Source organism: Crinia signifera, chromosome 7 (genome assembly GCF_055691185.1).
Source record: "Crinia signifera chromosome 7, ASM5569118v1, whole genome shotgun sequence".
Lineage (NCBI taxonomy): Eukaryota > Metazoa > Chordata > Amphibia > Anura > Myobatrachidae > Crinia > Crinia signifera.
The window spans coordinates 97,224,517-97,251,758 of NC_139223.1; the positions used below are offsets into that span (position 1 = coordinate 97,224,517).

Here is a 27,242-nt window from a genome sequence, read left to right on the forward strand (position 1 = left end):
TCAGCAAAGGGCTATAGGAGGAGCTGCTGTGGCTACTCATGAACAGCAGCCCTCCGATGGCCATTTTACTGAAAGTACAGGTGCTTGTGACCACCAAGTAGAGCTGAGCTCTTATTGCTGTAACAATGTGGCCTAGCAAGTAGTGCTAACCTTCGACATCTGGACTCCAGATAGATTGACTCTAGGTTGACAGCAGCCAAAAGGTCAACATGGTAAAAATGTTGACATGGAAAAAGTCGATATAAAAAAATAGATGCAAGGCACCACTTGTGCCATGATAATAAATATATATATATAAATAGGGTTTTGTCCTGAAGACAGGGAAATCCCGAAACGCCGTAGGCAACAAGTAAATATCGTTTTTGAAATTGATTAAGACCCGGAGTGACATCTTTTTTTTGGATTTGTGCATTGTATGGGACTTAGTTCCCACAGGAGAGGCACCCGGGCCAAGAGCATTTGCAGTGCAAGAGGGGAGTGCCGGACCACTTGGAAACATATATATACATATATATATATATATATATATATATATATATATATATATATATATATATATATATATATATATAGTTATGTATATGTATACAGAAATTTCAATATGTAGCCTGAAATCAATAAAACAGGGGTATGGTCGTAATTGACAATCCCTTATTAATGGGGAGCGTCAGCTATCCCCTAAATTTTACAGCCCTGGTAAAATGCTGTGTTGATAAAAAATGTGGAGAGGGGAATAGGGGTTCAGCAACTAAAATGTCAAATGTCAGGCAACTATATGAATTAAACAAAGATTTTTTTTATTTTTAACAATAATGCAAATATAGAAAAAATAGAGGTTTATGTTAAAAACTAGCTCAGTGAGTTAACATCTATAACGAGAGAGTTAAACATAATTAAAAAAAAGTTTTTAAAAAAATAAAAAAAAATTTGAAATAGTAGTAGCTACTGATATAAAGTGCTTATCTTTTGGTGAAGGAGGAGAGTAGGCAGCGCCCAACTCATTTTGTCCATAGGACTTTTTCAAAGGGAAAAAGTCATCATGGGAAAGGTCGACATGCAATTGTTTACAAAATTTTGAGCCGACAGGTGATATTCCATACCCTACCATCCAGTACGGTGTGGAGGGAGAATATTGTAGTGCCCGAAGCATGGCAAACCATGCAAGGGGACACGGTACACTTAGACGGTGTCCATGTCATAGACACCCAAAAAACATTAAACCTCATGTTGATCTTTTCCACGTCGACCTTTTCGCTGCCGACCTTTTGATCCAGTTGACCTTTTGACCCTGTCGACCTTTGGATCCTGTTTACCTTTTGACTCAACCATATGACTGTAGACCTAAAATGCCATAACCTTCGCCTTCTGGGTGATCTGTCTGGGAGTAGCATGGGTCCCAGTGCACCAATTCCATGCTAACCAATGAGGTGCAGATTTTGTTAGATGCAGTTGGGTTTAATAGGGAGCTTTGGAAAGATACTCCAGTGCTATATTATGACCAAGATTGTGCCAATTTCAACATTATTCAATCCTGAATAATGTGAGCCTGTTGGTATATTCTCACTGTATTCTCCAGTAAACTTTAGCAAATGTTCAAGTTTTGCTAAGAAGTTTTGGGGGATTTACGCCTTAATATGGACTTTCCACAGATACTTTTATGGTTAACTTTTTTGTTTATTTCTTTTTACAGCTGTGTGCATATTTTGGAATTATTCTTATACAAGTCCAAATTATTTGTCAACTTTATTTGTCAACTAGTTCTGTAAAATATTAATTGTTAACTTACTTAAAACATTAGAGCAGGAATGTAGTCAGGGTAGGCATACTCAGAATTTGGATTATAAAAATGATTAGAATATAACAAGAAAATTGTAACTTTTAATCATCTTTGTATTATTGCAGTTATTTTTATAGTTAAAAGTTGAAAAACTTGTGGTGCTCCCTGGATTTGGTGGGACAAGACCACAACAACAACTCCTAAGGAGACCGCAACAACTCAACCTTACCTCTAGACAGTACCTGTGGAATGTGGCCCATAACAGTGCAAAGAATGTGAGCCAATGGAAGCATGCTTGATATTGGTTTACTCGTATGGACACTTTGGATTGGTCATGTGTCCAATTCAAGAAATGCCAGCAGAGCAGAGCAGTGCAGTGGGGAAGGACAGATACCGGGACCCGAGGTGCCAACTTAAGCCAGTTAGGGAGAGTAGCAGCCATTACCTGGCTTCCTTCCCATAGCATTCTCGCCTGAATAAGGCTTGTCCTCACTCCTGACTACAATGGTGAGATTGCCCCCCTAGCCCCTGAACCCATCATACTTCACTGTAAGAAAGATAAAAAATGCTGAATGTGCCTTAAATATATATTTTTTTTCTCCAGTAACACAAGTTTAACATTGATAAATGTAAAATAATTCATTATGGCAACGAAAATGAACAAGCTACTTATAGGCTAAATGGAGTTATTATTGGGGAATTCTGCTGTAGAGAAGGACTTTTATAGCTGAAATTTTGGGTAATGTGATTTTGCCTCTTTACAAGGCATTGGTGAGACCTCACTTGTTCACTGTTCAGTTTTGGGCACTGCAACTTAAAAAGGACATAAAGGAAATGGAACAGGTACAGATAAGGTTGACTATGCTACTAAAAGGTCTCAAATCACTAGAATACAAAGTTAGGTTAACCAGGCTGAATATGTTTTCACTGGAGGTGAGGTGGAGGTGATATGATTGCTATGTTCAAATACAGGATTGGGAATCATATGGAACTGGGAGATGATTTGTTCACTAACAGGCCTATACTTAAAACACGTGGGCATTTACTGAGGCAGTAAAATTCTGGAACTCATTGCCGATGGTGGATATTACAGCAACTACTGTTAATGAATTTAAATCAAAACTGGATACATTTTTCTCCACTTATACCACTTCTACACCAGGGTACCGGGAATTTGAACACCGGAAATTGCCAGGGCATGCCCTGCCTCAGACCCCATTTACACTGCACTTCAATCCGGGTTATTCCCGGGAAATGCCCTTTTACACTGAAAACGTATCAGCCCTCCCTGTCTTTCCTTGCTGCTGTCATTAAAAACTGACCTTTTGGGCTATTTGAGATGAGGTCAAAAGAAAAGGAAAAGGGAGGGATGATTTAAAATAAAAATCAGTTATTAATCTTCCAGTTGTTTGCTTTATTAAGCTGAAAATATGCATCAAACTGTACATACTTTTCACATCTTTTTTATAGATGTTATTCATAATGAAAGACCAACTGAGAGTCCAACTGGGAATAGAGAACAATTGTAAAACTTCGTACCCATACAGTTTAACATCAAAAGACACATTATAAAATGGAACTGTATAAAATGGTGACTGCTCCTATAGGGAATCACACAAATATTAAGTAATAAAGTGCAACCTTTCTTTTTTTTTTCCAAATATTTTTATTGTTTCAATTTTAAAACATCAATACATACAGCAGGGGTATACTTTTCATTGTAAACATTTTAGACCAGACATTACACACAAAAAAAACTTACACTTCTCGACAGTCAAGTTTACTTGATAGATATAGTCAGCTCTATACATTTGTATTTATACCTTCGGGGTAAAGAGGAAGGAAGAGGCATGAAGAGAGGAAAGCAGGAGTTAGGTATGGCTCCTCGCTTTCCTGGTATCTAGGTTTCTCTTTAAGTTTCTTTTGGTGTCTTTCTATATTCATCTATATTTACTGCTGGTATTATATTATTATCTGAAGGTTCTCCCATTCCTTCCATAGGTTACATATTTTTGATTTTCCGGGTCTATTTAGCGTTTCCATCTTAAAATTAAACTTTATTTTATTTATAACCATCTGAAGGGATGGAAGCTGTTCTTGTTTCCATATGTGAGCTATGGCTGTGATAGTAGCACTAAGGATTTGCTTGATCAAAGCTGGAGATCCCTATGTGTAGGAGGACCATTGGAGCATTTAAATGGGGTCTCATCCCCAATGACTCGAAGAGAAAGTTTTCGATGTCCCTCCAAAGTCCTTCTAATTTTCTGCAAGACCGAAAAATGTGTATGAGGTCTCCTCTTTCCATAGAGCATCTCCAGCATATATCAGTTTGTTCCCTGGCTATTTTATGTATCTTAACTGGTGTATAATATGCATGGTAAAATATTTTAAAATACCTTTCTGTATATATAGCTGCTTTTGACATTTGGTGCACCATTCTAAATAATTGGTCCCACTGTTTTACCTCTAGGGTACATTTTAGCTCCTGTTCCCATTTAATTTGCCAGCCTCTATTCCTTGTATTAAGGTTTTGTACCAGAGGGAAGTTCCCCCTCTCTTTCATACACCAGATATTTGGGTCACCATCTCCTTTGGGAGTAGCTCCATCTCTTTAGACTGAAAGATGTTGGATTGCATGCAGTGTCTTAATTGTAGGTATTTATGAAAGTCTGTATTAAAAATCCCAAATTTTTCTTTTCCAAATTAATTTTTTATTATAGAACAGATCAGATAACGTATTGATTCCTTTATTTTTCCAGATATTTAAATTTAAGTTCGGTATACTTTTAGCTATGGAGTCAATGGGCAAATGCCCAATCGAGCTCCCAGCTTACCAATTTGACCCAAAAATTTATACCATGCTTTTAACACCACTTCGACTGATCTTAGTATGGGCTTACATTGTCCCAGGAAGGTAGGGGAAAACCAAATTAAGTCTTTAAAAGGGATATTCCCTATCTCACCGTATTGCGTTCCTATCTCTTTTGCTTCATTTATGCATCCTTTCCAATGGCTTATCTGATCTAATAAGGCCGCTAATTGGTAATTTTCTAAGCTAGGGAAAGTGAGACCCCCTCTATTTTTGGGGAGAGTCAATTTTTTTTGGGGAATTCTAGATTTCTTATTACACCATATAAACTTATTAAGTATCGAGTTGAATCTATAGAGCCGTACTTGGGGAGCCATCTTGGGATTGCTCTGAAAAGGTACAGGATTTTAGGCAATAAAAACATCTTAACTACTGCTATCCTGCCCACTAAAGAGAGTTCTGTCCTCATCCAATCATTTACCTTTTGATTTATATGGTGTAATTAGGGGCCTTAGTTGCAGTCTGGCCAACAAGATGGCTGCCTCACCTTTTGCATGCTACTGAACATCTGCTTAAAACAGCTTAAATGCAATATAACTGACTTCTGAATCATCATAAATATCCAAGGACTTACCTCCAACTTGTACTACTCTCCGTGGACATCCCATCAAAATCAACGGATTGCATTCCTACGCTGAGATACACACTGGATTGACACCTCTGCATCTCTCCACGGAGAACTCCTTCAGTTTGGCATTACCTGCACTCTGCATTGGATACCCCAAACAAGGTACTGTGGACTACAATATATCTTTAGCCCAATCCAGGATCTTCCTTAGACTTCAATTCACCTCTGTGCTCTGAGCAACAAATAACTCCATCATTTTTTGCTTTAATAAGCTCAGTTTCTGAATTGCTTAATGATCACTGTTCATTTCAAATAGCAGGGCCCCAACCATCCCCCAGCGAGGATACTGTACATGTTCTCTCTACCAGCACAAGGACTCTACATCAAAGGCCTCTCACTGAGATTTTCACACCTACATAATTAGGAATTTGACTGTAACACCTTTTCACAAGCCTGCTTTGTCCTGGAAAAACTGACTAATTCAGCAGCAGAAAAGAAAAGCTTAATATATCCATTAAAAGAAAAGAAAAGCTATAGGTTATAGCAGTGACTGAGACAATTTAGGCTCCATTCAAGAACCCTTAATAATCTTAAATGCATTCCATACTTATAGTAAGCCCATCATTGATGAACCAATGTATAAGTATACCTCCAGCTTCATTATTTCACTCCGCCCACAATGTGCTGCAGTTCCTATTACTCCAGCACAGGCTTCTTTTCTCCAAGACCTTAGCATTTAAAAAAAGAAAATAAACAGACGCAGGCGTGGAAAGCGAGCAGGCTGGAAACGTTTTTCTCCCTGTAACCACCAAGGTCCCTTACTCATCTGCGCACCTCAAGTTCCAAAGAGAAAACAAATAGAAGTGGTAACCAACAGACGGCCCTGTAATTGGAAGGACAGAACTGTCAATCCTCGCTTTGTGACTCCCATACCCAGAGCCCCAGCGCTTAACATAAAGAAAACTGCAGGCTCTCTGGTATGCCCAATCAGGTCTGTCCTTTGTAATGCCAGATCTATAAGAAACAAGACTGCTACAATTGCTGACCGTATTGAAGCTTCAGATCTAGCCTGTATTACAGAGACTTGGCTAGACGAAAATGCAGCACCTACTGTATCTTGGAAGCTGCAGTCCCAAAAAACTTTTCGGTCATACACAACCCAAGACTGGAACGTAGGGGAGGCGGGACGGCTATCTGCTTAAAAAAATCACTCAAACTTAGGCTCCACCCTATGGAAAGCACTCGCTCATTTGAGTGCATTGCTGCCCAGAGTTCGACAGGATTAGGTTTCAGAGTACTCCTAATTTATCGCCCCCCTGGAGATGGAAAGTTATTTCTACAAGAACTTGCAGACACTGTTGCTGGTCTAGTTCTGGAGCACCAAAGATGGCTCATCCTCAGGGACTTCAATGCATGGGTTGATGACAAGTTCTCACACCTTGGCCAAGACCTTCTGTGCACAATGAATGGCATGGGCTTCACACAAATCATTCCTTCTGCCACACATAAAAGTGGTCACATGCTAGATCTTGTCTTTCAGATTGGATTACAAATCACTGACCCAAAAATAAACCCAGTCACGTTAAAAATAAACCCACCACTCCCTTTGGTTCTCAATTGCAACCCCTCAAAATAGATCTGTGCCAATGGAGCTGACCAGGTATCGTCCAAGAAGGGGTATGACTCCACAGGCTCTTGCAGCAAATCTGGATCTCTCTGCATTACTGGGAGCTTGTGAAGATCCCTGTTCCCTAGTCCATAACTATAATAGGGATATAACAGCTGCAATTGATATTATAGCCCCAGCGCGTGTACAACGTCTCAAAGCACATCGTCAAGCTCCCTGGTTTGACAGCAGTCTTCATGAGCTCAAGAAAAGGGGGCGTTGAATTGAAAGACAATGGAGGAAGACTAACTTTTTGGAGGACAAGATAAAACTTACAAAGCATATTGAGGAATATTAATCAACAACCCGTAAGAAGTCAGAGTTCCTGTCAACTGAGATCATGGCAGCAAACAATAGGCCTGCTCAACTTTTCCGCACAGTAGAAATGCTTTGCAAGCCAGCATACCTGCAGCCTGATGAAACACTCTCCCAGGTAATATGTAATGAGTTGCAAAATTCTTCTCAGATAAAATATCCACCATCAGGGCTGGAATCTCCACAGTTCCGTCAGATGAGTGCCAAACTACCAAGCCTGACAATGTAAGCAACCTATCCTCATGGACCAGCTTTGACCCAATGGATGTAAAGGACATTGCTGAAATTGTCCAGATTTTGCGTCCCACTACCTGTGATCTGGACCCTGCCCCAACCAATCTCCTAATAGGGTGCATGGATATAATTGGCCCTGTCTTTGCAATAATTGTTCAGTGCTCTTTGCAGACAGGAATTTTTCCTCAACCTCTTAAGGAAGCAATTGTTTTAAAAAACCCAATTTAGATCTAGACTGCATGACCAACTACAGACCGGTATCAAACCTTCCTTTTCTAGGAAAAGTCATTGAAAAAGTGGTTGCAAATCAACTAGAAACCCGCCTGATATCTCATGATATGTATGATCCATTCCAATCAGGATTCAGGAGAAGACATAGCACTGAAACAGCCATGGTATATGTGCTAAACCAGGCATGTCCAACGTTGGCCCTCCAGATGTTTTGAAACTACATATCCCAGCATGCTTTGCAATAGTTTTAGCATTCTCTAATAGCAAAATTGTGGCAAAGCATGCTGAGATGTGTAGTTTCACAACATCTGGAGGGCCAACGTTGGACATGCCTGTGCTAAACGATCTTCTGATGGCAAGAGACAGAGGTGACTGTTCAATCTTAATTTTTCTGGATCTCTCTGCAGCATTTGATACTGTGCACCATGGGCTTCTGATTGAGCGCCTAAAAAATTTCTGTGGACTGGATGGCACAGTACTAAGCTGGTTTAAATCATTTCTTGCCGGCAGGTCACAGAGAGTTTCATCTGGAGTATACTCATCTTCATCTGTGCCATTGCCATGCGGTGTCCCACAAGGTTCTATATTATCCCCCATGCTTTTTGCAGTGTACATGCTGCCACTGGGTGAAATAATTAGGCGCCATAGCCTTGTCTACCACTGCTATGCAGATGACACACAGCTGTACTTGTCCTTTGCTCCAGGCACTGTAAACCCAATAGCAACCCTAAATGGCTGTCTAGCTGAGCTCCAGGAATGGATGAGTGCCAGTTGGCTGAGACTGAATCCTGATAAAACAGAGGTCCTTATGATTGGACCTCAACATCAAAGGACAAGACTGCAGCACAGCCACCCAACTGGACTGACACTTGGGGGTACAGAATTACAAAACTCTGATCATGTGCGGAATCTTGGTGTGGTACTAGATGGTGGATTGACACTTAAACATCAGATATCAGCCACAATCAAATCCTCATTCTTTCATCTGAGGAACATAGCCAGAATCAAACACTTAATCCCATCTGAAGACCTGCCAAAAGTCTTACATGCATTTGTATCATCTTATTTGGATTACTGCAATGCCCTTTACCTTGGTCTACTAGCAAAAGAACTGCACCGATTACAGCTGGTAAAAAACACAGCTGTCAGGCTGTTAACTAAACAGCCCCGCTCTAGCCACATTACTCCTATTCTATACTCCCTTCACTGGCTGCCAATAAAATGGCGAATCATTTTCAAGATCAATCTACTGAGTTTAAAGCCCTACATGACCAAGGCCCAAGGTACCTGAAGCAGCTTCTGATTCCATACTGTCCCACCAGATTACTGCGGTCTGTAGATGAAGGACTTTTAGCAGTACCTAGGATCTCCCATAATTCATCTGGGGGTTGAGCTTTTAGCCATTCAGCTCCGACTTTATGGAACTCACTTCCCCGCACTGTTCGAGAGACCCCCACTCTAGAATATCTTCAAAAACAGACTCAGGACCTTCCTATTTACTCAAGTGTTTCCTTCAGTCCCTTAAGTATTGTTTATGAAAAGCTTTTCTGTACTGTATTACATTCATTATATCTGTTAAGCGCCTTGCGTCCTATTGGAGAAAGAGCGCTATATAAATAAAATTATTATTATTACATTTTTATCATTTGCGACTAATTGTATCCCCAGATATTTAAGTGATGCAACTTTCCAGGTAAACTTATACTCTGACTTGAGCGCTGTCAGATCCAGATTATTGACATTTATTGTTAGCGCCTCCGTTTTACTTTTATTTAGTTTATAATAGGAAACTTTTGAAAATGTATCCAAGATTTTTAATACCTCTGTTACTGAGTCTTTTGGGTCGGTTAGAAGAAGTAGTACTTCATCAGCATATAGCAGGATTTTATTCTGGATTTCATTAATAATTGGGCCCGTCACTGTGTTTTGTCTAATATATTCCGCCAATGGCTCTATCGCCAGCACATACATTTAGTGGGGATAGGGGACATCCTTGCCTTGTTCCATTTTAAATACTGAACTTGTCTGAGACAAATCCGTTACATGAGACGTGCGCCGAAGGCCCCCTATACAGTGCCATGATAGCTGTCAGACAACTATCCTTAATTCCGAACTTTTGAAGCACTTTTTCCATATGAGACCAATGTAATCGGTCAAAGGCTTTCTCTCCATCTAACGATAGAGTCATTAGCGGAATTACCCTTGATGCCGCGTTCCTCATAATGTCCGATGCTTTGCAGACGTTATTCGGTCCTTGTCTATTTGGTATAAATCCTGTCTGCTCGGCTTTAACTAGTTCTGTCTGGTTTGGTGTTAATCTATTTACAATCATTTTAGCGTAAATTTTTATATCGCTATTTAAGAGTGCAATAGGCCGGTAATTATGTGGAGATGTTAAATCTTTACCTTCCTTACCTATCTGAACTATTCGGGCCTCTAGCATTTCTTCTGGGAATTTCCCTTTATGGCTTCCTTCTTGGAATACCTGGAGTAATATTGGTGCAATCTCTTTTTGATATGAGATGTAAAAGTTATTTATGTAGCCATCTGGGCCAGGGGCTTTATTTTTAGAGTTTTTATTGCTTCTATTACTTCTTGTAAACTCCAAGGCTCATTAAGCTTATCTAATCTTGTTTGGTTGATCTTTGGGAGATTTATTTTACTTAAAAAAGCATCTATCTCTTCCAGTGAAGGTTGAATGTTTCAGGTAATCTGCAAAGATATTAGGAATTTCTGCTGGGTTTATTATCTTTGTCCCCTTTTCATTGCATAGACTTTTAACCGCACTCCTGTATTGTATGCCTTTAATCCTTTTAACCAATGATCGTGATGCCTTGTTCCCCTCTATATAATATCTTTGCTTGAAGGTATCTGTCTCTCTATTGATTTGTTTAATAATTATTATTATTTCTAAGTCCTCTCTTAGTTTATTCAGTTCTTTCAAGATTTGTTCATTGGAGGGGTGTAACTTATGTTCCTTTTCAAGTTTCTTAATTTTAATTCTAGGTCTTCCATTCCCTTTTGCTCTTATTTTTTTTAATATCGCTACGCTTTGAATTATCTTACCCCGCAGGACGGCTTTCAAAGCACACCAAAAATGTATTGCATTAGTTTGTTGGGGGTTGCTAAAGAGTAAATATTCTTCAATTGCCTCTTTTATTGAATTCTTTGGGTGAGATTTAATAGGATGAGAGATTCTGAAAAAGAGAGATTTGGTAAGAAATCTCCAGTTTTTTTGAAGTGGCAATCATTTACACTGCTAAACCAGTTTGATTTTGCAGTGTAAATGATTGCAGCTTTAAAAATAACTGGAGATTTCTCACAAAATCTCTCACTTTCTGAAACTCTCATCCTATTAAATCTCACCTTTTGTGTCTGGGGAGGAAAAGATATAATTCGGGCATCTCCATATTCTAGGGATTAGGCAGGGATGATTTTCTTCCCACTTGATAAATAGAGGGGCGTGGTCAGACCAGGTTCTTGTGAGAATTTCTGCTTTTTTTATATTTTGTAAAGTACTTCTATCGGTAAAGGCAAAATCAATTTGTGAGTATGTTTTATGTACATTTGAGAAAAAGGTATAATCTCGTGTCGTTGGATTTTTTATTCTCCAAATATCATATATTCCTGCGCTAAATAATGCTTTGTTAAATTCTTCTGTGGCTTTAGTTAATGTATGCCAATTTTTAGGTTTACTAGTTCCTGATTTGTATAGAGTAATATCTCTAACTAAATTAAAATCGGCAAGAACTAGTAATCTGCCAACTGTGACTTTCTGAAGTTTTTTCAATACTTTTCTAATAAAGTTTACCTGAGACATATTTGGGGCGTATACCCAGGCGATGGTAGTAGTCATTTTACCATTCAGGGTACCTGTTAGGATAATATATCTCCCATCTTTATCTGTGTATTGTGCTTTAAGCTTGAAATCAACTTTTCTGTTGAATATTACTGCTTTCCCTGCTTTCTTTTGGATTGCATTTGAGTAGTATGCCCTGGTATATCTGTTATCAAGTAGAGAGGGATACCCAACTCTTGGGAAGTGCGTCTCTCGTATCGCTGCTATATCCACTTAGTGTTTACGTAAATACTTCCATAGTTTTTTCCTTTTCGGAGGGGAATTTAATCCCTTGGCGTTAATAGTTATTAAATTTATCATCCAGGTCTCTCTTTCTTCCTTTTCTTCTAGTATCCTCCCCTCTTCTTACTATTTTAACCCCTCTGTCAAGTAACTTAGATTCTGTCGATACACATACAGTACTACATACATCTCTAACCCTAAACATGTTTCACACATACATACATATAGAACTTTACCACTAAAGCCCTCACACCCTCCCCATCTTGAGGGTTCCATCAATCTTTAGTAGGGGTTGCAACTTATGATATCCCCCTCTCTCAGTCCCTAATATGAATTAATTATCATATTTAATTCCTATCTTAATTCCCTGTGCAACCTTTCTAAAGATTTTAAAAACACGAGTGCAACCTTTTGAAAGATTTTAAGAAAAAGAAGAAAAGTGCAACCTTTTTGAACAATATTTTAAGACTAAAAGTTAAAACCTTAGCTCAAATTCCAGTACACGGAAAATTCTGGGGACTCTAGGATTTGCAGGTCACTACTAGCAGCACTATTGCCAAAGTTAAAATTGGGCCCTCTGTATTCTGGTGGCGGTTGGTTTGGTTAGTAGACGTGCCAGGATTGAAACTGACCCCTCTATTGTAATGATCATATGAGTTGGGTGGGTAGTTAGGGGGCTGGTGGGGGTGTGGTGCAGGGTGTGTGAAAGCACTGGAAAAAGTTCTAAAAAGAACATTTGTCTATTTTGCTTAACCATCAATTGAGACATAAATGCCTGCTGATTCTGCGACTCAGCTTCCAAATATTTGTCCATGCGAGCATCCTCCTTTGCTTGGACCTCAGTATCCAATTGGCGTAGATGTTCCACTATCTCCGATGTCATCGCTTTAGCCGCTAGTTCAGACCGATTAAGCTTTTTTCTTTTTGTCAGGAACCCTTTACACTGTAATAAAAAAAAAAAAATCACTTAGACACTTCCATGTCCAGTGTTATATAAAAACAGCAGTAATGTTTGCAAAAAATGTGTTAGTGGCCTTCTTTCACCTGCATGCTAGCAACATTCTGCAACAGATACTGGGTGTCATGGAAGGCCACGGCGGGACACGGCGCATTCCGGTACTCACCCCTCCGTGCCCGCTGCCGCCTGTCCATTCTGGGGCTCTGGTGTAGGCGCGCTGCTGTTTCCTGGCCGGCCGGGAGGCGCTGTGTGATGGGGCGGGTCCCTGTGAGTTCCAGGGGAGTTGTGACTGAGGCGGCACTGGGAGGCTGGCGCCGCCATCTTGGATGTGGGCAAAATGCAGATTGGACGCCAGATTCAGATTTCTTGCCTTCCTGCACCGTCTAAACCAATGACAGCCGCCCACTATGTATTTAGGGGATCTGTCCTGGTGAACTGGTGTGCAAAGGTTTCCTAGCCTTGTGCAGTTGGAGACTCCTGGCTCTCTCCTGTCCATTGCAGCCTTTCACCTCAGTCCACCCTGCTATTGACTCTGAGAATCCTGACCTCTTACTGCCTTCTTGCTTGTTCACCGGTGAACCCGGTGCTGCCTGTCCGTGGGGTCCCAACCTGTACCCCGAAGTCCGTCGGCACCCCACCAAGTTACAGTCTTCTCCATACTTTCTGAATTATCACCCACTTCTTTCCCGTGACCTTGCTTGAACTTCATTTACCTCCACCATTGCCTGTCTTTGCCATAAACATCCATTCCATCATCAAAGCTCTCTTTCCCGTATATTGGATCTCCCTTAGTCTCGCTGGTCACCTCGTGAGTTTATGCAAGCCATATTATTGTTACTTCCATTATTTATAAAGACTTTGCTCAAAGATGTTATTTCCTTGTTTACCATATGTCAAAGCCGTTATTTGAATAAGTGATTTATTTTCATTTATGAAACCACCTATAATAAAACCAGCTCGCTCTGGTCCAACCACTCCATCTGGTCCTAAAGTGATTCCAGAGCACCACACGATCCATCCCAGCCCTCCACCCGTGACACTGGGCCTCATCCCACCCCCAAGTTGTATTACAGTGTTTTTACTATGTGAAATGGGTGTAAATATATAGAATGTCTACTTACAATTAGAACATAATGGAGTGCTTTGATTGGGCAGCGCTGTCTGACTGTTTGCTTCCACAACATCATCTATGGCTGCTTGGACGCTGTCAGAATGCATCAAAGAATCCATCATATTATCTGCTGCACCATCATCACCAAACAGCAGCGGTGAAGCCGGGCTCATGTGTGCTGACATCTGCATGGCTTCAGAAGCCGATGAGAATGACGTGGGAAGCTGGGAAGCCTGGATAGTCGGTACGTCATGGCTGTCCTGGCTATTGTCCATCTGGCTGCAATGCAGTGCAATGGAGGAGGACAGGGCTACTGGGTTGCAATGTGCCGTGTTCCCAAATGCACAGGTCATCGTGCACCCAATCGGGCCTAGCTGCACCGCTTTTCTTGCACTTCTGGTTGGTCACTTTGTTGAACTGCTTCTGCAGGGCTTTCAATTTATTTACAACCTGCTGTTGTGTGCGATGGATACCACTGTATTCCAGCAAGTCTACAATATTGCGATACACCACCGCGTCATGAACGGTCTGACGCCGAATCTCCTCATCTGCCCTGATTTGCAGGAGCTCACGTACCTCCTTATGAGACCAGTTGGATGTAGTGGACATGGACATGATGGTGCAGGTCAGTTTTGGGGTCTGCCAAATAGTCAGGCTAAGGGTTATGCTGTGGGACACACTGTGTGACAGCCAGCGTGTATTGCTGCAGATGAGGCTGTAAACACACTGGGGAAAGTGTATCCAGCACAGACTGTTGCTGTAGTGTAGGTTACAGGCTGCAAACAGCGTGGTAACGCTGCTTCTGCTGCTGTGCTGCTCCATGTGCCCTGTGCGGGTCCCTGGCAGATGACATTATCTACCAGAGCCGCAGAAGCACCAATCAGCTCTTCACGCCCTTCTACCCGCCAAATAACCCAGATTTACACCACCCTGAGCCCCGGATAAGCCCCGTGTCCAACCTTGAACATTTGCCGGGTCAGATTCCAGGGGAACAGTACCCGCGTTGTTATTTTTTTTTCAGCCCATTTACACCGCGCCCCGTCCCGGACTGGAGCGGCAATATCCCGGGTCCAACCTCTGGTGTAAAAGGGTTATTAGTGAACCTATAGATACAGTATGACTTAGTCAAGTCAGTATTTACAAGTCAAATCGGTTGAGCTCGATGGACGAACATCTTTTTTCAGCCTTAAGTACTATGTTCAGCACTGTACCATGATATCTTTGACATACCGGGAATTGTATAAATAATATATTTGTATCTACTTTTCTCTCTTCTGTGTAATAGATTGATTTAAAGTAACCTGTGTGCTGTTAGTACCCAAATGTGTATATATATATATATATATATATATATATCTTTTTTAGTGACACTAATTTGTCTTTCATTTCAGGCTGCTTCTTTTGGAAAATGTTTTGTTGATTCATATTTACCTTCAGAATTTGTAAATATGTGTTGTGATCTTCGTGTTCTCAATGCTATCAATGACTACCAGATCGGAATCCCATTGAGTATTCTACAGTATCCTTTTAAATCATGATTCCGCCTAAAAAATACTAAAGTGCTTTAAGGTATATACACAGTGCTTAAATTGACATTAGAAGGGACATCCTAATAACAGCGGTTATTTTCCGCTGCTTAGGATTTCAGCCAAGGCTATCATATTCGACCCAATGCTAGCATCCTTTCCCCCAATAGCCACTGTTATCTTGAATTATGTTTTTTTTTTTTGCCTGAGGCACACAAATCTTAACGGAGATTATGCAGCTGCTGTAACCTGTGATAACACATGGGATCGGGGATTTAGGGGGTTTTTCTGGTTGATGCGGGAGGACCGCGTTCGCATGGTCCGTCCGAGCAAATCCTGCATTCTCTCAGGAGAGCGCGAGTCCGCCCACAGCACATCCGTGCACAGACGGAGTCAGCAACCGACAATGGGGAGTGGCGTTCATATGAGCGTATGCCACCGTGCTCGGGCGGATCTCAGCCTTTCCCACTGACACCTGGCCTACATATGAGCGTACGCCACAGTGCTCAGATGGATCTCTGCCTTTTTCACTCAGAGACTCAGCGTGTCTCCCCGATCGTGAGAGGACGCATACGTCTGAGCATGGTGGCGTACACTTCACATACATTGGCCTGCAAGTATTCCCCTTGAAGTGTAATTATGGCAGTTACTCAATTACACTAAGTGTTATTTAATCATTGTATTATATTAACTCAATTGTCTACCTTAATAAACACCGTAATATAACAACATTGTAACCCTCATTACATCTATATTTCTAATGTGACACTTTACTCACTATCTATGTGTCCCCATATTGGTTTAACTTTTAAATGTAGTTATGTTGGTGTTTGTGTGTATGTATTACATTATGCCCAAAATTATTTTGTGTCTATTTTGTTACATGTCTACCTACCCTAATGTTATGTGTGATGTTTGAATGTAACAACAACAAACTATCATGCTTTTACACTGTGTTATTTAACCATACAACCCACACATTCAGACCACATTAATTTGTTACTCTTCACGTTAAATTACATATCTCAGTGACATTACACATCTGTATGTACCTGCCCTTACAAACACTCTAACATATTTAAAAAAAAAAAACACAGACAACTTCTAAATGTATATTAACTTTTATTTAGAACAAAATAATAATAAATTAAACATTTTTTAAAGGAGGTCCTCAAGTTGGCCAAAAAGGATGGCAAGGTAAACGAGGGTCAGGTCAATTTCACCCAATGTGTGGGCCACATCTTCCTGGTGCTGTTGATTGTCTGTGGTGAAGGGAAAAAATTATTTAAATTAGAAGTTGTGAAAAGTCAGAAGTTGTGAGTTAACTGTGAAGGCCACATCAATTTTTCAACTACATTGAAGATGGGCCTGCTGTGAACACAGTACAAACTACTATGATGTTTACACACACACACACACACACATACACACATACATACATATTACATAACATCACATAAATAAGTTCCTCTTTGGATGAATGTATGCTGCATCACAATTGGGAGGTTTCTGCTGGCGGAATCACCTCAAACCTCAAAATTAACCTGTGCAGTTTAACAGTAATTACGTTGTTGAGGCTTAACCACTCCTTAATTATCAAATGGTAGGACATTGCTGTACAAATCATGGGACTACAGCTGTTTTAAAAAAGCATGCCATGACACAGTATTAACAAGCCGATATATAAATGTATGTTGCACATCATGCTGGGAAGTATAGTTACACAACAGCTGGGCCCACATGACTTCAACACCACTACTCTAGGATATGTCATTGGATGTACTGTTATGTCAATTACTGAAGGGGCGAGGCATGCCCACACTCAAAAAATACACCAAGGGTATCGTTGTTCCTGGAGGAGGACAGGCCACAGCTCAGGGTGGCACTGCAGTGATTTGTTGGAACTAATGATGATGTGTGCTGTAAACATTAGGCACATTGTTTACTTACGACTGGCAGTCCCATCCTGGTCACTGGTGGATGCAGGAACTGTGCTTTGGGATGGGGGGAAAGGAGGAATGATGATGGGATGGGAGTTTGATGTAAGGTTGTAGGGAGGAGTGGTGATTGGTAGGGGAGTTGTAGGGGGTTTGGAATTGGGGTTGGAGTGGTGGTGAGTGGGTGGGGGCAGGAGAGTGGGTGGTGACAAGAAATATACTGGATCTTTAAATTGGATTGCCTTTTCCCCAAGGGCTTAAAAGATTCCTTTGAGCTCAATACAGTATTATAATGGCACCCACTATACCTATAGTAATAATCTTCTTTCCCCCCTTGTCTTTTTTCACCATATCACTCACAAACTGGATTCTTTATTGTCATATATATGTTTTTTATTGATGTCTACTAATGTTATGTTAGAGAAATAGAAAGTGTCTTGTTATTAATAAAACATTTTTTGAGACAAAACAAATGAAATCAAAAACACTCACATATGGAAGAATGAAATTAATTACAGTCCGTAACCATTGAGAACTGGTATACTTTCCCAATGGTAATTTCTCAATGAGACACCACCTAATATGCGTTCCACCTAGAGGAAAAGACTTTTAATCTCCTCCGCTCTCCAGTGAAGTGCATATCACCATGGTTGCCTGTAAACAATGAGCGCGACTCAGGGTGGAAGTAATGTCACAGATATATAAGCTTCCTATGATGTGTGATTTAGCCGGAGAGTCTGTCAAACCCTCGCACATGCGGTCCAGCGGGCGAGGGGGGGGACAGCTCAGAGCTCTACATGGTAGCTGCAGATATATTCCTCTAATGAGGCGGAGAAACGCGTTAAGACTCTCTAGTTTTTATCTTGAGGTGTCCAGGATTCTCTACCAATCTCTGCTTATTTAGGCATCATTGCTATTACTACGCAGAAGTAGATGTTCCAGTGATCGCACTGTAACTGGACCTATCCATCAGCAGCAGTCAGGGTGCTCACGTCCACCCCCGGCAACTGCCGAAGCACTAAATCGGGACATTGAGGGTAATCTGCCGGGCAGCATTTTTGACTGTGTCCCTGCTCATCTAATCTGCCCACGGCAACACACCGGACATTGCCCTGTCTCGTCTATTTACCACGCTGCTGAGGTCAGATGGCGTTCTGAAAGCCGGCTGCTGCTCCAGCCACACTCTGTGTGGAACACAAGTGCTATTTACAACAACGAGCATAACAGCTCAAAATCGCAGGAGACTAATCCCACAGGTGGAATTTTGGAGATTTGTACCCAACAATACTGCTTCAACATCGGGACCCGGTAAGCTCCGGGGCTGCTGCCTCCTGTACTTTCCACGTAACATTGTTCAAAAGTTCTAATATTGTTTACAACAGTGGTACATCTGATTTAAATATATATAGCACTTGGATGTGCGATCTGGAACTCAAAACTGACTCTAAGCTGTATTAGACAGTTAAATTGCCTTTGGTGAAATACTGAATTACCAATACAATTATTGCCATAATTAGTGGGTTCAATACACACTATCCAATTATCATCAGTGTGTGACTAAGAGAGATTGGAGACCTGGACACCAACATTGGTCACTATTAGTGGACAATTGATATATGGGGTGCAACTTCTGCTCTATCTATGCATCAGAAATTCAATCTATACAATTATAGCATTGTCCCTATGGTATCATATTAATGTATTATTACTTTTTATGTAATTTTTATATTTGTGATCACTAATTTGCAGTTGATGTAAATAAAATTATTATTTTAAATTGGTGTTGCTGGTGCGCTCTCTCAAAATATCTTGCCGATATCCTGTAAAGTGTTATTTCTTCGGCATTTCACTTCTGCCTTTTTCACCATACAGGAACTGACCCGGATATACCAAGCCACTAGACTCGTTCTCTGTATATATTAATATAACTAAGTCCCACTGATAATATAGATCTATTCTCCACTTAGTCTTCATGTCATTAGAATTGTGTCTATCGAATATAAATAATTTATATATACATAAAAGACAAATTTCTAGTGAAATACAACCCGGAAGTAATTACTGACATACTCATAGATCAATATGTCGATTTTCAGTGTATTTATTTTATCTTCTTTTTAGACTCATGTCTTATTTTATAAATGGAATCATGTATTATAAGAGGTCTGTCTCCGAGTAATCTGCACTATATTTATCTTTTGATTTTGCACAAAACTAAACACAAATGTGATCATGTGATAACTTAACATTAATTGGTCAGGGTATTTAACCCCACTCTGGACTCACTACAGTCACCTTGATAAAGCTGTCCCTTAGAGACAGCGAAACGCATTGGTGTTTACTGGGAACTGGACTGCTTTTATCCCCCCACCTGCTTATTTATCTGGACATCACTCCTACAGAATTCCATACTCTGGATACAATCTTTGATTGCACCTCCATATATTGGTGCTTGGACTGAGGATCTCTTGTGGCTGATTAGCTTTCCACTGATTTTGAATGCCTCCAGCGGCCATCCTGGCACAGTGCATGTACCATCGCACCGCAGAGGATACCATTTGGACCACATATACCCACATCAAGTGAGACATCCATAGTGACTCTCTGGTCCACTGAGGCTCATTTGGAATACAAATTGGACTCCAATCTGGGAATCTGATGATCCAGAGCAGGTTATCCCATCCATACTTACCCAGGTCCCCATATTATATCAAATCATTGTTTTTAAGTGTTTTTATGTTTTGTTTTATTGAAAAACATACTCATATCATTAATTGAGCGCTGCTTTGTGTTGCTTTTTTTCTTGTTGAAGGGGCCTGACTAACCCCGCCAGCAGCAGTTCACTTTGAGGAATCAGCCCTGACAAGCGCTCTATACAGATTCGTCTGTTTTTTCTTCAAGGCTGAATAAAGACCATCGAGTTCAACCTAGGTTTTAGTAGCTTATCCCTTGTAAAAGACAGAATATTATTAATTTCAAATTCAGAATATGATTCTTTTTAGTACCCTTGGATGTTTTTATCCAATAAATGTTTATCCAACCTTACCTTAAATGTGGAAAAAAAGATGGGATATAGATACAATGGCGCAAATATAAGAATACTTGAAGGAATACTTTCGGACTCCTCTTTTCGTGAGATGAAATGGATCTCAGATGGACGTGGATTACCAAGCCATATGGGTACGTGAAAAAACAGAAAAGTAAACCATAATTAAAATCCGTGTGTGTATTATTATAAACACTCTAGTGAGTGATATCGTGAATGCTGAGGTGAGCTGAGTTCCACAAGGCGTACCAAGACTCACGTAGGTTTTAAATGTGGTCCCTCTTATAAAGGTTTCTTTAGGCTCAATCTTGGGGAGCTCAGCTTCTCATCTTCAATAGGTTTATTTTCGTTTGTGATGAAATTACACAGGTGCTCGAAAGAGAGAGATATAGTGTCTCAGCAACGAGGTGATTCTTTTAAATAAGTAAGGAGCTGTACAAAAATATGTTCTGACAGCGTACCTCACTTACATTTTAGTCAAGTGAAGTACACATCAAAAGGTTTCTTTAACTCTAAATTATGTGAGAGCGTACCCCTACTCACGGTATGTTTGGTTATTTTCAAACCTATAAAGGTTTCTTTTATACTGATATGACGAGTGAAGAACTTGTGAGAAGACCAGGTAAGTGTCTGTTGGCTCGGAAACTCCAATGTTTCGGGATATGCAAATTTTGTGACGAAATTACACAGGTGCTCGATAGAGAGAGAGATATAGTGTCTCAGCAATGAAATGTTTAATTTAAGTAAGTGGGGAGCTGTGCAAAAATAATGTGTTTTGACAGCGTACCTCAATCACATTTTAATCAAGTGAAGTACACATCAAAAGGTTTCTTTAACTCTAGATTACGTAAGAGCGTACCCCTACTCACGGTGTATTTGGTGATTTTCAAACCTATAAAGGTTTCTTTTATACTGATGTGACAAGTGAAGGGCTTGTGAGAAGACCAGGTAGGTGTCTGTCGACTCAGAAACTCCAATATTTCAGGATATATAAGACATAAAAAAGGGGGATTTTACCAATGTAATTGGATATCATACGAAGTATGTTTTGTATCATAGGTCTGTTTGCTGACCAAGGATAGCGTACCTTACTCACCCCTTAAAGAGGGGGGCAAAAGCCCATAATGGTTTCTTTTTCCTATTTGTAATTGACGATTTGGATTTCAATCAGGAATAGAGCCAAAATTGTGATTCGATAAAAAATTCCACAAAGTTTAATCCATATACAAAATAGTTCCACATATGTCCCATGAACAAACCATGCGGACTTGAAAAAAACAAAAAAACAAAAAGCACAAAAAAACAAAAATTGTCCAATAGAATCCAAAAATTTAAAACATATTTAAAAACATACGTACATCCGGGAGTGTGGCTGCTCACTTTCCTCTGACAGGATCTACGCGTTTCGGTCTTGCTGACCTTTATCAAGATGTGTCAGAGTCAAGTGAGGAGCCAGTATTTATCTAATGAACAGCCAATCACAATAACGCAGGAAGTGACATATCGAAATGAAAACAGGAACTGGTGTTATTACCCATATTGTTTATCCTGCATACAATATCTGCTTTAAAACTTCCATAGAGCATACTAAATGTATAACAATACAATGCCCAACATTAAAAATCTGAAATTATATATATTTAAAAAGTCCATTTAGTCCAAACATGTTCCTGGGCGTCCGTTTCCATGGAGACCCGTCCACACATCCGGTCCTCCGTTATGAGGGATAGGGGGTAATGATCGCTAAAAATAAGCGTGCAGGGCATCGCGCCTCCAGCGTGATGCGTAGGAATACTGGCGATTAGTTACAGTAAAGAAAAATGGGGTAGCCCAAGCCTCCGGAGTTATAAGAGAAGAGGTGTATAAAGCCGGAAGTGCCGTGGACCACACAGATCCGGAAGTGCGGCTCCTTAATAGGTTGTAGCTGGGACGCATTGGTGACGTCTCAGGCTTCACGATGTGTAGTTCTGGTGGGAAGCGCGGTGGAACGCACGCTGCCGGAAATATTCGTGCGTCCCACTACCCGGATGCCTGTGACAAGGGGGAGTTGATCCGGATGTGTCATCGGGTCGCCATAGTAACCGGGCGCTTACACAGAAAGGGGAAACAAAGGGAAAAATATAGAGAAAAATTACCATACAATATATTTACATGAAATCATTCTAAGTTCAGCCCACTGATAAGTGTGTTTGCCAAGGTTTTATCAGTTATAAGAAATCTGGAATTTATTAAACATATGTGCCTCCATAAACTATCCAAAGAGAAAATCCATGAAATATGGAAACGCTGAATTCTTGATACATTGTATAAAAAGGATGGGTGTATCTAAAGAGGGAATTTATATAAGATGGTGTACAAATATATAAAATTATATAAAATTATTAAAATTATATAAAAATAGGGGCATTAGTATAAGTCCAGATTCTTATGAAAAAAACCTAATGGCATTTTTACACTGAGAAAAATATGGCATTTTCATAATGTCAAAGATGATACAGTATTTTGCCCAAACGGACCCAACAGCTCTTACAGAAACCACTTCAGTTCAAAATCGCTGTTGAGTCCGTTGGGCAACAAAGTTTTGCAATTAAATATAAGATTCATCTCTGTCTTAGCCAGAGCCACTGTGCAATCTGGCTGTCTCAAACTGCCTTTGATTATTTTAAGGCCACCAAACTCAACTATGTCTTTGGTTGAACATTGGTGGACCGCCTTAAAGTGCGCAGATAGGGCATGTGTCTCCAGGCCTTTTTTTATGTTACGTAAATGTTCGCCTAAGCGAATTTTTAAAGGCCTGGAGGTACGTCCTATGTAGTGCTTGTTGCAACTACATCTTATCATGTAGATTACATTTTTTGAACTACATGTTATAAAATTCCCCACTTTGATCTTAAATCCATTGATGGTGTATTCTTCTATTTTATTATTTCCCTGGCTTTTGATGTTTTTACATCCCTGGCAATCTCCACACCTGAAAAAACCTTTAGATTTTATTCCAGGTTTTGGAATGTCAGATGTAAAATTGCTACTTACTAGGTTTGTGCGCAAGTTGGGTGCACGTCTATAGATGTGTTTAGGTTTCTCAGGGATTAGTTTGCCAAAAATGGGATCCCTTTGGATGACTTTCCAATGTCTCCTAAAAATGCGCTCAATGCTTTTATGCTCATCGGTGAATGTAGTAACAAAGGCATATGCAAAATCATTTGTTTTTCTTTTTTCTAGTTTGTTTAATGGAGAACTTGTATTTTCCAAATTTTGACTTTCCTCTATTTTTTCTAGACCTTTTGTTAATGTACTTTCTTTGTAGCCACAGGCCCGAAATTTTTCCTTCATCTCAGTAACTTGCGTTGTGTATACTGAGTCGTCTAGGCAGTTCCTCCTGAGCCTTTTAAATTGTCCCATGGGTACAGAATTAAGCCAGTGGTCATGATGGCAACTCGAATATGGGATATATGACCCCGAATCGGTGGGCTTAATATAGTTTTTGTATTTGAGTAATCCATTTTCTATATACACTGTAACGTCCAAAAAGTTAATTTGAACTGCCTGAATATCGAAAGAAAGAACAATATTTCGATTATTATTGTTCAAATATGTGCAGAATGTATCAAGGGTGTCCCTATCACCCCTCCAAACGAAAAAAAATGTCATCTATGTACCGCATGTAGGACACCAAACCCGCCCCGAGTGGATTGGGAGCCCAGATGGTATCGAGCTCCCATGCGCCCATAAACAGGTTCGCATAACTCGGGGCGAATCTGGTGCCCATAGCGGTACCAGTTTTCTGCAATTAAAATTCTTCATTGAATAGGAAAAAATTGTTTTGTAAAATAAACTGGATGCCCTCAATAATGAAATTTTGGAGGGGGACGGATTTCTCCGATCTTTCCGGGAATGTTCTAACGCTCTCCACACCATCATCATGATTGATGATGGTGTATAGGGAGCCGACATCCGCCGTTACCAGCAGATCGCCGGTTTCCCATTTTATGGTGGCGATCTCTTTTAGAAAATCTCCCGTATCCTTTAAGTGGGATTTATTGAGAAGGACAAGAGGTTGCAGATGGTGGTCGTTGAGCATGGACAAGTTTGCCGTTAGGGAGTCCATTCCTGAAATAAAGAGCAAGAAAAGGAGGGGGTGGTCACCCGCACAGGATCCTCCTTGTTATTGGAGGAAATTATGGACCCCCCTAAATGTTTCAATAAGTAGCATATAGCTAACAGAATCTTATTTGTGGGGGGTGTGCAACCACTGGACACTTAGGGAACAACTTTAATAGAGAGAGAGAGAGAAAGCGTGTCCTTAACGGGTGCACCTGAAAGGTCCTAAAAAATAAAATTTAACTTTTAATAGACGTTTATTAAAACTCAAGCGAAATATGACAAACACACAGGTAACATTGACATGTGAATACAAGGGGAAGGATAGGTGTGTTTATTTAAAATCGGTGGCCTACTCGTATCGCACTAATCTGTATAGCAGGTTTACCTCAAAAACCACGTTTGTGTCTGCACCCTAGAAGGTTAATAAAGATAGTACCGTGTCCGTGTTTTATTAGTCAAGTGTCATATCTTAAGTCGTTATATCTTAGATAGTGTCTATATATATGAATCCCCAAATCAAGTGATAATTCTCTTAAATGAGATGAGAGAGACACACACCTGGGAAGTCAGTGCCTCTATTAGTAAGGGCAATATCCCTTCTGTCGATTCTGTGTCGTCTCAATAACTGTATGCTAAATCGTGGTTCCCTTTAAATAATGCTGTGTTTATACATCGTCAGGGTGCCAGTGCATACAGTCCGACAATTTCCTACAACACCTTGTTTAATTCAGATGTCGAGAAATATATTGTTTATTAGTAGGTGGTATGTCCACTACTACTTGTCGACACAAGGTTTCTAGTGTAAATGCAGCAGAGGGTTTTATTATATTTCTAAGCCACAAAATCAGTGTGTGGAATAAAGCTCCTTCCTGCAGCAAAATCTTTGATCTGACACTTAAGGATTTGTTGTCAGATTTATATGGGGTGTGTCAACCGTCGTATGTCGACACAGAATTGTGGATCGATAAGAAATGTGCTATCTACATCAAACGGTAGATTTCTAAGAAGGTTTGCAGGTGCGTGGGGATAGTTGTTGGTTCAAAAAGACACTTTATTTAGACATGTTGCAACATTGTGTTATATGTCAAACCATGAACACATGTGGTTTAATTTTTATATTTATTTAACACAATGTAGTGATATGTTGCATTTGACAGTGGACTACGGATAGTTTCAATATCACTGCTGCCTGAAACTTAAATGGGGTAGACTACAATGGTGTCTCCCATTATGTATACAGACATCCAAAATGCGGGGTGCAGAAGTTGTAATAAGAGTTCCCTGCAGCATATACTGTACACATGTACTGCGGAGGTAGAGGGTTTGGTGGCGAATCTCTCAGCTCTATGGCTGTGTGGCCAACCCCCTATCTCACCAGAAATATGCGGGGTTACGTGGTGAGCTATATAAATGACACTATCTCTTAAAGTGCCTGGTACTTAAGCTAGAGTCAAGTTACCGCCGCTGCCCGTCTGATACAATGCGGGAACAGCAGCCGGTGCTAGACCTAGCTAAGCTCGAGTATAACCTGTGGGTAAAAAGTGCATAAATCAAAATACAGTGCTAAGTATCGGCGAACGAGTAGGCACCACCGCTAGCCGGCGCGCGCTTCGCCTCCAGCTTTTTCAAGGCCAACCCGACTCTTGAACCGGATGCTCCTTAAATACCCTGTTGATGTGGGCGTGTAACGGATACTCCGTTCCTTCGTGTGATTGACAATTGTGTTCCCCTATCAGCAGATTCCTGCTTGATGGGGGCGGGTGAGCTACCCGCAACTTGGATTAGCAGCTCCTTCTCAGACATAAGATCGTAATGAGGTAAGTATCTAATTAGAGTATATATGCCTTGCGGTGACGGAGGTTCGTCATTATAAAAGTTACATTCTGTACGTGCCGTAGTTCTTTCATGGCTATTTATATTTAAAAAAATACAGTCTCGATGGGTGTGTGCAAAAGACGGATGGTAGTCATGGTAACCCAAGTAAACATGTCCTCCTAACGTAATACGTGGGGGGTTGTGATGTACACATGGGATCAGGTGAGTAACTGGTTAAAATATCTTACATAAGCTAAGGTTCATTCCCAGTCAGGGCATTTAATGTCATATTATGTCAGTGCTGTTGTCATTCTAAACCTATTTATTTTTAAGGTTTCAATGGAAGAACCATGCAATCTCCAGAGATCGCTAGTAGTCATGGTAACCTGAATAAACACGCCCTCCTACAGTGGTATATAGGGGACTAGAGATGCAAACATAATATCGAGATAGAGTACATACATGGTCTGTGTGTGGATTAATCACTAGTTGGGACAAGAGTCACTTAGTGTTACGCTGACATTTCATTACTATTCCATTTCACTGATGGGACCATACAGTCTCCGGGGCATGTTCATGAAACGCTGGAAAGGTGGCCTGAATAACAGTGCCCTCCTAACGTGATACATAGTCCTTATATGTGGTTGTGATTTCTTAAGAATCGTGGTGTTTGCGTTCCTATTTTACCGCGTACACATCTGTACGCGTGATGGTGAAATATCAAGGAAGTAAGATGTCTGGTAACAGGTTCCTGTTAAATCCTACTTGAGTGACAGTGCTAGTGATAGATTAATTTTAATAAATTAGGTGAAAATTATGTCCTACATCGGGTGAGACATTCAGTGGGGGTAGGTAATAGTGAACAAGTCAGGTGATCAGTCCGATTACCTGTTAGTTATAGTGAAAATAAATTTATTACATGAATGATGTGACACAGGAGTATCCCTGTCAAGAGACCTAATATAGGTGTGCATGCAGTGATAAAAAAGCAAAAAAACTTCAAG

The 27,242-nt window shown here is 40.4% G+C and overlaps 1 protein-coding gene across 4 annotated transcripts in view; it reads left to right on the forward strand.

The window, feature by feature from the left end:
- VPS16 (VPS16 core subunit of CORVET and HOPS complexes) overlaps positions 1-27,242 on the forward strand; it is an 827,293-nt gene that overhangs the window by 393,906 nt on the left and 406,145 nt on the right. For all 4 annotated transcript variants that reach the window (XM_083153510.1, XM_083153511.1, XM_083153509.1 and 1 more), the window contains exon 13: positions 15,202-15,329. In XM_083153510.1, the coding sequence (XP_083009636.1) occupies positions 15,202-15,329 (128 nt within the window). The remainder of the gene's footprint in view (positions 1-15,201; positions 15,330-27,242) is intronic.